Source organism: Hoplias malabaricus, chromosome 6 (assembly GCF_029633855.1).
Source record: "Hoplias malabaricus isolate fHopMal1 chromosome 6, fHopMal1.hap1, whole genome shotgun sequence".
Classification (NCBI taxonomy): Eukaryota; Metazoa; Chordata; class Actinopteri; order Characiformes; family Erythrinidae; genus Hoplias; species Hoplias malabaricus.
Genome location: NC_089805.1, coordinates 1,383,528 through 1,396,722, shown reverse-complemented (window position 1 = coordinate 1,396,722; position 13,195 = coordinate 1,383,528). Strand labels below are relative to the sequence as shown.

Sequence of the window (13,195 nt, the reverse complement as noted above, 5' to 3'; positions counted from 1 at the left end):
TAGTCAGACGTCATATCATTTTCCTGTTTTAATCTTTATAAAACAAACAGATGGACATCAACAAAGAAATGAAGTGGTCACAGGTGTGCTGTGATTACTCAGATTTGTTTTTTACAAAGAGATTTGGTCATAAATTGTTGCTGTGATAACAAAACCTTACCTTAGAAATAGTAACTTTAATTGAGATGTTTTTTATGTTAATCTTTTTATGTTCATGTTATTTTATACATAATTCATAACACCAGCTGTTACACCGTGTTGAAATGTCACAGCAAATGGACCAACAGAAATGGTTCACTTTAAGTTAAACACCGTAATGGAGTACGGGAGGTGCTGGCCTACTCTGTGCCTCCATTCCCGTTAGTTTGGGGTTGTTTTATGGACTATTTACAGGGTTTTATAATGTGTGTTTGTAGGGTGGGGTATTTTGCATTTAAGTTTGTGTGTGTGTGTGTGTGTTTGAATTGGTGTGTGGCACTTTCTGCTGGAGGGGCCTTCATTCACCCTTCAGAGCTGTGGGTGAGTGGTGAATAAGGTGTTCTGCCAGTCCGCCATACACCAAACCCCTGATGCTGCTTGTTCCCTTGATTCCCTGAGCCCTTTTAAGGGTTTAATAAAGGCTCAATCTCACTTCCTGCCTCAGGTGAAGCTGCAATGCTGTCACATTAACAATGCATTTTCAATGCCTTTTGTATTAGTGAGAGTGGCAGAAATGAACCAGAAGCAATTCTACCATATTACCTAACATAGCTCTTTTCGCAGAATGCCATCAAATTCTCACTGCAATGTTCCAATATCTATTGAAAACCCTTCCTTAAAAAGCAGACAGTTTTTGCAGCAAATGTATTCTATTTCCATTTCAAAAAGAACTAGCCGGTGTCCGAAAACTTATGGCCACATAGTTTGAATTTTAAATGGTAGTACTTCTGATTAATATACACACATTGGCAAAAAAAATTATCTCAGGCAGATATGTTAATAATTAATTTAGCATAAAATGTCCCCCCCTCTTTATCCCAATAAAAAAACTCTCACAGGCTACTTTTTTGTAGTGTGTCACTTGGTGAGAAATTGCTGACTGCTTGACAAGACTGGACAAGGGGCACATCATTGGACTGAGAGAAGCAGGATGGTTGTTGTGGTGAATTGCCGCTATGTAGGCCATTCTGACCAAGCTCTTAGGAGGTGCTGGGGCAGTCGTGTCATGAATGAAAAAGCTGGACTGCTATGGAAAGGAATTGTATTGTGTTTAGCGACCAATCCAGATTCTGTTTGGGATCCAATGATGGTTATGTTTGTGTATGGAGGCCTCAGGGTGAGTGTTTCAATCCTGCCTTTGCCGTGGAGGGACACACTGCCCCTGCTGCGTGTGTTTTATCTAGGGAGCCATCACATACGACAGTCGACTAATCTTACACTGTCAGAAAAACTGTCACTGCTCTGTACCTGTAATTAGAAGACATAATTGTTCATTCATTCATTATCTGTAACCCTTATCCAGTTCAGGTCGCGGTGGGTCCAGAGCCTACCTGGAATCATTGGGTGCAAGGCGGGAATACACCCTGGAGAGGGCGTAGACACAGGGAGAACACACCACACTCCTCACAGACAGTCACCCGGAGGAAACCCACGCAGACACAGGGAGAACACACCACACTCCTCACAGACAGTCACCCGGAGGAAACCCACGCAGACACAGGGAGAACACACCACACTCCTCACAGACAGTCACCCGGAGGAAACCCACGCAGACACAGGGAGAACACACCACACTCCTCACAGACAGTCACCCGGAGGAAACCCACGCAGACACAGGGAGAACACACCACACTCCTCATAGACAGTCACCCGGAGGAAACCCACACAGACACAGGGAGAACACACCACACTCCTCACAGACAGTCACCCGGAGGAAACCCACGCAGACACAGGGAGAACACACCACACTCCTCAAAGACAGTCACCCGGAGGAAACCCACGCAGACACAGGGAGAACACACCACACTCCTCACAGACAGTCACCCGGAGGAAACCCACGCAGACACAGGGAGAACACACCACACTCCTCACAGACAGTCACCCGGAGGAAACCCACACAGACACAGGGAGAACACACCACACTCCTCATAGACAGTCACCCGGAGGAAACCCACACAGACACAGGGAGAACACACCACACTCCTCACAGACAGTCACCCGGAGGAAACCCACACAGACACAGGGAGAACACACCACACTCCTCACAGACAGTCACCCGGAGGAAACCCACACAGACACAGAGAGAACACACCACACTCCTCACAGACAGTCACCCGGAGTGGGACTCAAACCCACAACCTCCAGGTCCCTGGAGCTGTGTGACTGCGAGACATAATTGTACCTTATTCTATTATAATTGATTTTAAAATTGCATTGATTTCATACAACCTATTTCATCTCCACAATGTATACCTTTAGGGCACACAACTGGACTTTGTGTCTTTGGTGACAGTAATATACCCCTACCACACCTTTTTTCTGAGCGTGCAGTAGAGACATGAAGGACACTAACAGCTCAGAGATATGTGCAGGACACACTGCTGCCTCATATTTTCTCTGATGAGAGGGCTTCCAACTGGTGTTGTTCATCAGGATAATGACATACACAGCAAAGGTTTCCCAGGAACGTCTCTGCAGATTGCAACATTCCCATGGCCTGCATGGTCTTCAGATTTATCACCAATTGATCATTTATGGGATCAGCTGGAACATCAGCTTCAGCAACCTATGAGTGTGCAGGATCTACAGGCCCAGCTGCAACTGAATGGCATACAGAACGTGTACGTCTCCATGACTAACTGTATCCTATCTTGTGTTCAGTCAAAAAGTGGCCCAACAGGGAATTAGATCCTCCTTTAAATTGTACGGTTTTCCCCATTAACTTTCACTCTAATATTTTAAATGACGTAAATCAGTGTATTTGTTTTAGTAAACATTAAACTCGCTCATGCTGATAATCAGTGGTACAAACATGTATAAATAAATCTGAGCTTTAGTGAGAGACAAAATAAAAAACACACTAAAAACCTCGGGAACCGAGGGAGTAAAAGGAAAACACAGAGTACAGATGAAAGAAACTTAACTCCCACTCTGTTTCTGATGGGTCACTGTAGCATGGTGAATGGGTGACAGAGTGTAGAATTGAGGCTCAAACAAAATTATAGTGACAGAGGAAAGGGAGTGAGAGAGAAGAAATGGGGGGAAAAAAAGAGAGAATTTCAGGAGTGGTTATGCACACAGACAAATGGAAGTGAAACGCCCAGGCTGAATGACAGTGACAAACCGAGAATGACGGAGGAGAGGAGGTGTGTAGACGCTGCCAAGAGGAGTGCTGGGGTGATGGAGTGATGCGCAAAGACAGAAAGGAAGAAACTGCAAAAACAGATGGGAAGAGACAGAAAGTGGCACACTCACATAAACAAGCAGAAAAGACTGGTGGAAAGACTAGACTAAACAAGTCTAGCACTGTCTGGCACCCACAGACAAAAGGGTGACTGCGTCATTAACGCTAAACTGCATGGAGAAACAGGTACATTTAAAAATGAAGACACAACTGGTGTGTTTTACAATTTTAAAGCAGCGTACAGTAAATGAATGCTCATATTTAAGGTTTACAAATTTGTTTTAAATCATTTTATATGTAACATATACAGGGGTTGGACAATGAAAGTGAAACCCCTGTCATTGTAGTGTGGGAGGTTTCATGGCTAAACTGGAGCAGCCTGGTGGACAATCTTCATTAACTCCACACTGCACCAGTAAGACCATGTGCATCCAATGGTTCAAACACTGTGTCCTGAAGGCGGTGCCGTGTATCAGGACGACAACGCACCAATACACACAGCGAGACTGGTGAAAGACTGGTTTGATGAACATGAAAGTGAAGTTGAACATCTCCCATGGCCTGCACAGTCACCAGATCTAAATATTATTGAGCCACTTTGGGGTGTTTTGGAGGAGCGAGTCAGGAAACGTTTTCCTCCACCAGCATCACGTAGAGACCTGGCCACTATCCTGCAAGAAGAATGGCTTCAAATCCCTCTGACCACTGTGCAGGACTTGTGTATGTCATTCCCAAGACCAACTGACGCTGTATCGGCCGCAAAAGGAGGCCCTACACCGCACTAATAAATTACTGTGGTCTAAAACCAGGTGTTTCACTTTCATTGTCAAACCCTTGTAGTTGTAATTCAAAGTTCAATCATTCTTTTGGTCTTTTGAAAATTATCTTAAAATGGTAACCTAAAAAATTAGTTTGAAAGCGTATTAAGCAGAAAATACTGCATCCAAACGTATGTGAGAGTCTTGGTTCAGACGATTAAAAGATGGTGATTTCGATGTTAGCGATTGTGAACGTAGCTTATTAATAATCAATGTTGCCGTTTGCTGTTAAATGACAAAAGAATATGAGAATGTCTGAATTTTGAATTATAATTATTTGTCACAAAAATGCTTTAAAGCTTATTTGTATGCCTGAAAGACACAGCTATAATACAGCATCATATTCGTGAGAGATACTACAAATGTCAGAGACCACCTATTCTTCAGTGCTAAGAAATAAAGCAGGAAACAAAATGAGAGTGATATACAGTATGTAATATATCGGGCAAACGTTTTCCTCCATTACAGAACTAGGGTTTAGAGCTTGGTACTGAAGAGTCTGTTTCCCTTAATTTGCAGGAAAAAATGGAGGCTGAGGGAGTGAAGTAAATGCACTGTGTCCTCCCTCAACACACACAGCTGATATGTTCTTGAGCAAAAGCACCCAACCCCTAACTCCTTGCAGTTAAGTATTTGTTCTTTTTTAGGAGTCTGTTTTGTCTGCTTCTCTTTTCAGTAAAAGCTTTTTAGGAGACACCTGCGCTGTATGGAGCTCTCTTAGGGTCAAAAGATTTGTTCATTTGAAAAAAAAAAAATCTGAAACTGAAACTTCAAATCTTGAGATCGAACTTTGAAAAATACAACGTTTTCAAAATTAAAATAAGTGTAGGATGATTTTTTAAAATTTAAATAGGATTTTGATTCAATTATTTGATTTCAATTATTCAAATTTGATTTAATTATTTTTGGAATAATTTATTTTCAATTTTCACTTTCCTATATATTTTGATCTTTGAAGTCTTATATTTTTCAATTGCAGATTTTATGTTTTCAGATTGAAATCTTATTTCTTTTTAGTTTCATATCTTTTTTTCAGTCACAGATCTCATTTTCAGTTTCGGATCTTTGTTTTTCAGTTTCAGACCTCTGACCCTTTTCTCGCATGGGAGGCGGGACATCAGCGGAAATGGGCGTGGTCTAATGACTGACAGCATAGCAATGAAGGAGGAGGAGCTTCCTAAGTGTTGACTATGAGAACACTCACGTTATACACTGTAAAATATTCATGTAAAACACTGACTTCAGTGACAAGTCCTTTATAGTGAGCTCTTTTAGACAACATTTGGCACCTATTGCAGTAAAAGAGCTATAAACTCTGTCAGAGCGCGTAGTTCCACAGCCACACTTTAGTTTCCCAGCACTTTGCCAGCGATGGCGTCCACTCCGTCAGGACAAACTGCAGTGAGCCGGTAACGAATCTTGATTCTGATGTTCCGTTCCACCTTAAATCGTGCTTTAATTTAAACTGGTTCTGTTGCTGTGCTGGCAGCTTTGTCCTGATGGAGCGAACGCCATCGCCAGCAAAGTGCTGGGAAACTAAAATGTGGCTGTGGAAATACACAATCGGACAGTTTATCACCGTTTTACTGCGATGCACCTTGCTGGCGATGGCGTCCTCTGTCAGGACAAGCTGTTGGTGCCTGCTTTCAACCCCAGCTCCTTAAATGCATTTCCCATTCCACCTTAAATGTTACTGCAGCTGCTTACTGTGTTTCAACACTGAGAAAAGCGCATGTAAACAAAACACTGTGAAACATACGGAATATAAAGAAAAAACGCACAGCTACAGCACCAGGTTTTAGTTAAAGTACGATTTAAGGTGGAATGGAACATCAGACAAAGAACCTGGGGAATAAGGAGCTTATCAGATTCATTACCGGCTCACTGCAGCTTTGTCCTGATGGAGTGGACTCCACCGCCAGCAAAGTGCTGAGTTTATATCTCTCTTTTACTGCGATAGATACCAAATGTTGTCTAAAAGAGCGTGACTTTGTCACTAAAATAAATGTTTTACACTGAATATTGTGTATAACGTGAGTGTTCAGCGATAGTTCTCATTGTCAACACTTAGGAAGCTCCTCTGCCTTCATTGCTATGCTGTCAGTCATTAGACCACGCCCCTCTACGCTGATGTCCCGCCTCCCACGCGAGGAAAGGGTCATAAGTCAGAAACTGAAAAACAAACATCCGAAAGTAAAAATAAGATCTGTGACCGAAAAAAAGATATGAAACTAAAAAAATTAAGATTTCAATCTGAAAACATAAAATCTTCAAATATCAAAATATATAGGAAACTGAAAATTGAAAATAATTCATTTATTCCAAAAAATACAATAATTGAATCAAAATTCTATTGAAATTTTAAAAAATCATCCTACGCTTATTCCAATTTTGAATACATTGTTGTATTTTTCAAAGTTCAATCTCAAGATTTGAAGTTTCAGTTTCAGATTTTTTTTTTCAAATGAACAAAACTTTTGACCCTAATAGAGCTCCATAGCGCTACCGATGAACACAAACGTGAACCCTGTTTTCATCAGCAATACGTTTAATTAGGTTATATGTGATGGTGAGAGTTTTGGTGTTCTACCAGGTCTTGCATTATCCTACATTCTCTGTACCTTGTAATCCGTTTTTCAACTTCCGTTTTGGAAACTCTTGATATATTTACTTTATTTAACATGCTTTCTTTGTCACAGATGTTGTACAACTTACATACAACAATATGTGTCCTCTGCATTTAACCAATCTGTGGCAGTGAACACCCACACACACATGCAGTAGTGCACTGGGCATTAGGCCATCTCCATCACCCAGAGAGCAGTTGGGGGTTAAGTACTTTGCTCAAGGGTACTTCAGGATTCAGGAGAGAGCACTGCTTCTTGTCTCCCCGACCCACGATTTCCCCCCGATATTCCTGTCGCAAGCCCACTTCTCTAACCATTAGGCTAGGCTGACCCTTCTTTCCACTTCTCTATGTAAGTGGATTTTATAACAGCAAGACTCTTCAGAAATATCTTCTTTAGCCATTTAGATTCATATGAGAAATCTGGCAATGCATAACTGTCAGCTGAATTATGTTTGGGAAGTTGCTTGTGTGAAGTTGCTTTTGCTGGAAGGCCATGGCTGTATGGTTTTAAGGTTAGAAGCATTAAGAGCAGAAAAGTAAAGAGCTCATATTTAAAGAGCCCATTAAATTAAAAGGGAAAAAATGTTATCTTATTTATATTGTCAATGTGGTGTTGTTTATATGCTAGAAGGCTTATCATTTATGAAATATGCTTTCAATGCCATGGATGTGAGAGTATCTTTGCGTAGAAACTGCAGCCAGGGTTTCTTATGTCATAAACCTTAAGAACCATTCCTGTCAAATTGCACTGAGGCTGATATAAACAGCAGCAGCAGCAGCAGCCAACAACCTAAGGGCTGCCACAGTCACAAACCAAGACCGAGAAGAAATCCAGCAAACAGAACTCAGCCGGGGTAGCCATGGTGACACTCACCATGCGCAGGTAGTTCATGAGACTGGTGCCATGCTGCCAGATGAGGGAGGAAGTGCAGCTGAGGGGCTTCACTCCAATCTCCTGGCTTCGATTCAGCTCCCTCACTGCCCCAACCACCACGTGCACTGCATCAAACATCAGTGCTGACGACAGCTGGAGGCCAGGAAGAGAAAGAGAAACAGTCATTATGTAGTCATTTAATAAGTTTTCAATGAAGTGCAACTCTTCCTACTCCGCTGAACCATTTTATGACCCACTGGGTAGGACCCCTACAATGGAGTATCCATTTTTCATTGGAGATTGCTACTTTAAAGCTTACAGAAAAAGTGGACTGAATTATACAAGCCCTGGATGGTTGTTCATTTATAACAAGCATTGAAATACAGCTGTGTGCTGAGTACAAATTATATATACATTACATAAACACAAAACACTGACTTATTACTATTAACTTTTAATTACATTTAAAAATTCTGGACTGTATCTACATGTTTCGTACCCTCATACCCTCATGAATTTAGCTAAACACAGGGTGACCAGACGTCCTCTTTTACCCGGACATGTCCTCTTTTTTAGACTTAAAAAAATGTCCGGGCGGAATTTCACAAACATCCGGGATTTTGTTTTTCTAGCGCTTACATAGAACTTCGAGAAGTTTCGTTCACAAACTAGTCCCGCCCTCCCCTACTCCGATTGGTTCGCATGAGTGAGAAGGGGGCGTGGTGAAGTAGCCTAAAATCTTCTGATTGGACGGTCTGACTGTAGAGCTACCGTTATTGGTCGATAACCTTCTCTGTAAACATTTAATTGGTCAGTCTGCCGAAACGTAAGCCCCCCCCTGACAGCACACACCGACACACATGTTGACGATAAAACACCGCAGATTTCTGTGACTGGTGCTGAAGAAACAGAAAAGTGTGAAAATAAGCAAAATAAAATGGTTCTATGATGTTTAGAAGCACAGCTGGTGCTAACAAGCGCTTGTGGGTTTAGCACACCACAGCAGATCTTTGAGCGAACTGAGGCTCAAAACACACATCTTTAGAAGATAAAGCCATATACCTGTGAGCACAAAGTCAAGTGAAGGATTTTCTGAAAATTGTGTCTGTTTACCACATACTTCCTCTTTTTAACCCAAACTCAGCGCTAAACTTACAACTGCGGTGGGCTACTGGGCTTGTGTTTTTCTTCACCTGTTTTCAGACTGTTACATCAGTAGTCAATGAGCTCCCACAGCGCCCCCTCCCTGTGACTCTCTTAAATGCAAACGAAAATTTTAGCCAACTTTTAAAGACAGAACAGAAATTTGACACACCACACACATCATAAATACCGCCCTCATTTTGAGATACTGTCCACTTTTTTAAATACAGCGGTTTACGGTATTATCATTATACCACCCAACCCTAGTTTATGGTTAGGTTTAGGTTTACAGTTAGAAAAAGTTTTAAGGCTTCTCATATTATAATTCATTATAAATATAAGTGGGATAAAGGCTTATAACTAGTAAAATTATATACTAGTTTATTTTTAGTATAGCTGCTGTACAAAAGAATTATTCTTTATATCTCAAGAATTATTGAAATAATATACTTACACATTTATAACTATCACTGGGAAATATACTTTACCTAGCTTTACCTTTTCCAGTTAAAATGAAATACTGAGAAATAATGAGTACATGGACTTAGCATTCAGATTGTTAGCATTGTTTGATTGTACTGGGTAAAATTGAAATAACAAAAGTATCTTAAAAGCATGCTGTTAGACTCCAATGTTGCATACTGCTTGCCCGACCTCCCAATGGTTGCTACAAAAGAACATATGTGGGTGGAGCATGGGTAGGTCAGTTAGTGCAGCTTCATATACTGATTCAATTGTTGGACTGATGTTTCAGTTTCTGTGTGTTGTATATAACACAATTGATTTCATAACTGAAGCAAAATATAATGTGGCTGTGGCTTTGATACAGCCACTTGACTTATATGTAAGCAATACCTGAGTAGGGCTAAATGAGTATAAATAAAGTGCATTCCTTTCCTGTGAAAATGAACTCAGTTAGATTTCACAAGGTGATGACTACATGGTTTAAATTTGCATAATAGATGCTACAGGTGTTTTGTCACCATGGAAATATTCCAAGAGCTCTTCTATAAATACATTTCGCTGGTATTATCAACCAACCCTGAAGATTTTCTGTTCATTTTTGTAACGAGATTCAAAAATGAGTTGAATCTTGCACAATTCTAACTCTGTAAGCTCAAACAGCCAGAGAGAAGTGTACAGAGGCACAGACACAAAGGAGAATTAATCGAGAGGAGAAGACATTAGTCGAGGTGGAGAAGGAGAGGGAGGGATAAAGCAAGTGAAAGAAAGAGAGAGATGGGGGTGAGAGAAAAGGCATTGGTGAATTACTGAAAATAACTCTTCACGCTTGTAAGGCCCTGCAGCAGTCGCTCTCCTCCAGACTTATGGAACAATTCAGATTTATCAAAGAGACTGACAAAATAAAACAATATCTGCTGTGTTTTTTCAAGCATTACTACAGTCCTGTAGGCATGCAACATCTGCAGGGCATGCTTTTGGGCAAGGAAAATTGAGATGGAAAATTATATTTTAAACATATTGCATGTAATTATGAACATTCTTTTAGTGATATACACATATCTCTCAGTATGTCACTCTTTCTGGGTGAGAAGAATGGCCCTCCCTCTCCCTCCATCATGCGGTTTCATTCTAGCCTGTGCAGACATCTGTTAACAGTCTGGTAACTGGTCAGATCTGTGTTAGGGTTGCAAAAATTCCAGGAATTTTCAAAGTTGGGAAATTTACCATGGGAATTAATGCGTAATTATGGGAATTAACCAGAATTAATGGGGAAAAAATGGGAAATACTGGTAAATAAGAAAAGCTCAATGGGCAATTTCATATAAGAGACTAGTTTACCAAGGCTAGCAGGTTAGCAAGAGTTTAGCTTACCGAGGCTAGCATAGGCTTACTATGTATATTTTTTGCTTCAACAGGTTTCTGTAACCAATGATTATTAGAATTATTGGGTGCAAGGCAGGAACACACCTTGCAGGAGGCACCAGTCTTTCACAGGGCGACACACACAGAAGGACACTTTTTAAGTCGCCAATCCACCTACCAACGTGTATTTTTGGACTGTGGGAGGAAACCAGAGCACCCGGAAGAAACCCACGCAGACACAGGGAGAACACACCACACTCCTCACAGACAGTCACCCGGAGGAAACCCATGCAGACACAGAGAGAACACACCACACTCCTCGCAGACAGTCACCCGGAGGAAACCCACGCAGACACAGGGAGAACACACCACACTCCTCACAGACAGTCACCCGGAAGAAACCCACGCAAACACAGAGAGAACACACCACACTCCTCACTGACAGTCACCCGGAGGAAACCCACGCAGACACAGGGAGAACACACCACACTCCTCACAGACAGTCACCCGGAGGAAACCCACGCAGACACAGAGAGAACACACCACACTCCTCACTGACAGTCACCCAGAGGAAACCCACGCAGACACAGGGAGAACACACCACACTCCTCACAGACAGTCACCCAGAGGAAACCCACGCAGACACAGAGAGAACACACCACACTCCTCACAGACAGTCACCCAGAGGAAACCCACGCAGACACAGGGAGAACACACCACACTCCTCACAGACAGTCACCCGGAGGAAACCCACACAGACAGAGAGAACACACCACACTCCTCACAGACAGCGGCGAGCAGAGAGAGAAAGCCTAGCATACCAGACCAAGACACTTTGGGTTTTTTTTTTCTGTGATTTACTGACACTGGGGCTTTGTAAACACATTAGACCCTTGAAGCTCACTAACAGAATGGAGAGCTAGCAAATAGAGAGGGGGAAAAAAGGTGTTGTGAATGTCACCTTTAACACTGATTAGTGTGAAGAGGGCCATGTTTCTGAATGTACAGATTCATTTCTAATGTTTAATATTATTCCTGCTTACTGGTGGCTAAGACACAACACAACTTTCTTACTTTTGCAATATTTACTTATTCAGCAGCTCCTTATTCACAGTTTGACAGGTGGATTAATTAATTAGTTTCCCAAACCACATCCTCCTGCACTTTACATCAACCATTACATTATGGCCACATCCTTGTTTCTACACTCATTGTCCCTTCTCTCAGCTCCACTTTGTAGTTCTACAATTACAGACTAGAGTCCATCTGTTGCTCTGTATATGCTGTTTGCCACTACACTCAGCTCTTAAATGGACAGGACTACCACAGAGCAGGTATGATTTGGGTGGTGGATAGTGCTACAGTAGCGCTGACGTGGTGGTGGTGTGTTAGTGAGTGTTGTGCTGGTGCGAGTGGATCAGACACAGCAGTGCTGCTGGAGTTTTTAAAGCAACTCAGTGCCACTGCTGGACGGAGAATCGTCCACCGACCAAAAATATTCAGCTAACAGCGTCCACTGATGAAGGACTAGAGCACGACAGCAACAGATGCGCTACTATCTCTGATTTTACATCTACAAGGTGGACCAATGAGGTACACTCTCAGAAAAACTCACTGCGGTGGTACCCTCAAGGGCACATATTTAGTACGGGAACATCACTGTACCTTATTGTAGCAGAACTGATACATGAAATAAAATGTGCATTTATCTGTCATTGTACAATGTACAACAAAATGTGTCTTCCGCATTTAACCCATCTGTGGCAGTGAACACAAACACACACTAGTGCACTAGGGGCTGTGAACACACACCCAGAGCGGCGGGCAGCCATCCCCGGCACCCAGGGAGCAGTTGTGGGTTTGGTGCCTTTTTCAAGGGCATCTCAGCCATGAATTGATGGAGAAGAACAGTGCTATTTCTTCACACCCACCATCCCCAATTGTCCTGCCAGTTGTGGGAATTGAACCAGCAACCTTTCAGTTTGAAGCCCTCTTCTCTAACCATTATCCCACAGCTGCCTGAATTGTAGTTTGTAGAGAGTTCTATAATGAAATATTACAAATAATCACATCTTCTGAAGAAGAGAATTTAATGTACTTTTAAGGAATACAGCAACACTTAAAAACCACTGTTGTACCTTTAAAGGTCCGTTTACACTGTTTGTACCTTTAGTGACAAATAATGTACTGCTACCATACCTTTTTTCTGAGCGTGTAGGTCTGTCTAACAGAGTGGACAGTGTCTGAAAACTCCAGCAGCATTGCTATGTCTGATCCACTCATAACAGCACAACACACACTAACACACACCCTCTATGTCAGTGTCACTGCAGCAGTGAGAACGATCCACCACCCAAATCATGTGGAGGTCCTGACGACTGAAGAACATGGACTGTATTCTGTAATTATAAAACTACAAAGTGCTCCTGTGTGGTCAGTGGAACTCAGAGAATGGATAGTGAATGTGAAGGTGTTCATAATGTTCAGTGTATATTGCTTTAACTTCCTGTGATTGGTCGAAA

General features: G+C 41.9%; 1 protein-coding gene across 6 annotated transcripts in view; it reads right to left on the bottom strand.

Moving 5' to 3' along the window:
- LOC136699314 (glutamate receptor ionotropic, kainate 5) overlaps window positions 1-13,195 on the bottom strand; it is a 208,560-nt gene that overhangs the window by 63,038 nt on the left and 132,327 nt on the right. For all 6 annotated transcript variants that reach the window (XM_066673929.1, XM_066673931.1, XM_066673934.1 and 3 more), the window contains one exon: window positions 7,704-7,856. In XM_066673929.1, coding sequence (XP_066530026.1) covers window positions 7,704-7,856 — 153 coding nt within the window. The remainder of the gene's footprint in view (window positions 1-7,703; window positions 7,857-13,195) is intronic.